Below are 3030 nucleotides of genomic sequence, written 5' to 3' on the forward strand. Positions count from 1 at the left end.
TAGTCTTCTTTGGTGGAAAGGGAAAGTGCTCTCTCTGAGCCAGAGGGGAGCTGCCTTATGTAGACAGAAGCCCCTGCCCCTGGTCCCTGATTAGTCCATCTCTAAATTCTCCCAGTTTGATTGCTCCAAAAAACACTGTCCTGATTGTTTAGAAGGAGCTACTCTGATTGGTCAGCGAGGATGCTGATGGGATATAGCTGCACAGCTGTGATTGGACAGGGAATGCCTCAGTCCTACTGGTTGAACTAGAACCCCAGGAACTCCTTTATAAGGGCTGGCCCAGATGCCAGAAACACAGTGCAGGCAGGCAGTTCAGTGCAGGAGGCAGGTCACTTGGTGTAGGCTTCTCCCTGAAGTGTGGTCTGCATGAGAGACCCTTGTGTAGAAATGGCTGCTAGGATAGGTATTTCTTGTTGTTGTTTTTTTAAAAAAGTTGAGCCCAGTTAGCCACCAGGAGCCCTTCTTTGTAGGTATTTTCTTTTTCAGGGTCCACACCCTCCATCTTGGCATTCAGACCAGTGTGCACATGTGGCTTGCTATATTCACATGCACTGGGTTGCAATCCCTCTTTTTTCCCCGAATAAATCCTTTTTGGTGACGAAACAACTAGTCGATATTATTTTTGAGTTGACACTACCAAGTGATTTATATTTTTAAAATTCTAATATAATGGTCTTGTTTAATTTCATATTCTAAGGTTTTGTTACAGCTATATAGAAGCTCCCACTGTCTTCCACCACCAGCCCTATTCCAAGTCTTCAAGCCTCCCCACTATCTCCAGTCCTCAGCCCACCCACACCGCTAGTCCTACCGCCCTGCCCAATTTCTTCACTCCTCCACATCACTCATATTTCCAGCTCACATCCCCCCTCTCCCCAGTCCTCTAGTCCCACCCCTATGTTCAGTCCTCGAGTTTCTCCCCCTTCTTTCCAGTCTAAAGCCGCTCCCACGTTCCTTACTCCTCTAGATCCACACATCTCCCAGTATCCAGCCCCCACGCTTTCCTGAATAGATTCCTGAGTTTGCTAGAAGGACCCAAACCTGACACAGACACCTCCTTGAACTGTCCTTACAGTCTTGTTTTCCTGTTTCTGACTTAGTCTGTCCCACGCACCCACCTCCTACCTTTTACCCTCTACATCCATTTAGTTACTCCCCCCTTCTCTCCATTCCTAGAGGCTGACATACTTTTCTTACCACTCTTCTTTTAAAGGGGTGTGTGTGTGTGTGTGTGCTGATTTCAGAGAGGAAGGGAGAGTGATAGAAACATCAATTGTGAGTAACATCATTGATCAGCTGCCGCCTGCACGCTCCCTACTGGGGATAGAGCCTGCAACCCGGGCATCTGCCCTGACTGGGAATCAAACCAGCGACCTGGTTCATAGGACAAAGCTCAACCACTGAGCCACACCAGCCAGGCATTGTTATTCTCATTTTAAAATACAATTTAGGCAGCGTCTTCCACTTGTCCTCCCTTCCTACCAGATATGTGACTGTTACAACATCCTATTCTCTTACAAATGGTTCACTTTAAAGTCCCTTTACTTGTCTGTAAGCTAGAGGCAATAGCAGTCCCTCTCACACTGGGCTGTAGGGATGAAATAACACTACTTAGTGACTGGCATGTAGTTAGTTTTTACATAAATGTTAATCACTTATTACTATGTGTCCCCACTAAGCCAGGAAACTGACATCTAGCCTTTATTCATAAAGGGCCTGGCTCATGGTAGGCTTCGTGGGAGGGGGTGAAGCACTGGCTAGCACTCCAGTTCAATTAAAGGCAGGAACAAATATTGTGTATGTAGACTATGAACTTTTTTTTTTAAACGTATTTTTTATTGATTTCAGAGAGGAAAGGAGAGGGGAGAGAGAGAGATGGAAACATCAATGATGAGAGGGAATCATTGATTGGCTGCCCTCCTGCATGCCCCACACTGGTGATCCAGCCCGCAACTCAGGCATGTGCCCTTGACCGGAATCGAATCCGGGACCCTTCAGTCCCCAGGCGGATGCTCTACCCACTGAGCCACACCAGCTAGGGTTAGACCATGAACTTTGGAAAATGTTTGAGCTGCGGTCGCCAGATTCTGATCAAAGATGGCTTTCAGGAAAGATTGGTGCGATGGATTATAAATCCCCTTCAAGGGTCGGCAAGCTCGCTGCTATGGTGGGACCAGAAAGGCACCGATGAAGCCCTGTGGTGGCATCTAGGTCCTGGTTTTTTGTTTTTTGTTTTTTTTAAATATATTTTATTGATTTTTTACAGAGAGGAAGAGAGAGGAATAGAGAGTTAGAAACATCGATGAGAGAGAAACATCAATCAGCTGCCTCCTGCACACCTCCCACTGGGGATGTGCCCGCAACCAAGGTACATGCCCTTGACCGGAATCGAACCTGGGACCTTTCAGTCCGCAGGCTGACGCTCTATCCACTGAGCAAAACTGGTCAGGGCTAGGTCCTGGTTTTGCTTGCATCCGAGAGGGGATCAGGTCGCTGTGAAGGCCATTCCGGCGGGGGGCGGGGGTTCTGGGGTGGGAATGGGGTCCGATTTTGTCCCTGATTTCCAGGGTCCTCCAGCCCTGCTACCCGTCCCCACCCCACTCCCCCAAATCCCCAAGATTCCTTTTCCCAGGAGTCCCTATTGGTTCTTCCCACACAGCCAGCTTCCCTCGGAGGCCCTGCCATACCTGTCACTCACCTGCATGCAACCAATCAGTACCCAGAGGTTGGGCTACTCGGAGAAGGGGCGGTTACTTCCTGCTTGCCCACCAATGTGCGTGCTCCCAAGGGAGGGGCAGGCCTTGTAGGTGTGGGCGAGCCAATCACGGGCCCCCGGCGGCTGGCGGCTCCAGAAGCTGGTAGTCGCGCGCGAGCTCCCCCAAGATGGCGGTGGCTAGAGATGCCTGTGGCTTAGGAGAACTCTCCTTAGGAGGGAACGGCCGGCGGCTCCACCTGGGGATTCCTGAGGCCGTGTTTGTGGTAAGAGACGTGTCGGTCCTAGGCATCTTGGTGCTGGGCCGCGATCCCTTC

The 3030-nt window shown here is 50.0% G+C and overlaps 1 protein-coding gene across 1 annotated transcript in view; it reads left to right on the forward strand.

Annotated features, from left to right (window-relative positions):
* Window positions 1-2825: 2825 nt before the first annotated feature.
* The window catches only part of VBP1 (von Hippel-Lindau binding protein 1), an 18785-nt gene continuing 18580 nt past the window's right edge, over window positions 2826-3030 (forward strand). Inside the window, exon 1 of the mRNA XM_005885020.2 lies at window positions 2826-2979. Within this exon, the coding sequence (XP_005885082.1) occupies window positions 2884-2979 (96 nt within the window). The 5' untranslated portion in view covers window positions 2826-2883. The remainder of the gene's footprint in view (window positions 2980-3030) is intronic.

The sequence above is a fragment of the Myotis brandtii genome, unplaced genomic scaffold (assembly GCF_000412655.1).
Source record: "Myotis brandtii unplaced genomic scaffold, ASM41265v1 scaffold889, whole genome shotgun sequence".
Taxonomy (NCBI): domain Eukaryota; kingdom Metazoa; phylum Chordata; class Mammalia; order Chiroptera; family Vespertilionidae; genus Myotis; species Myotis brandtii.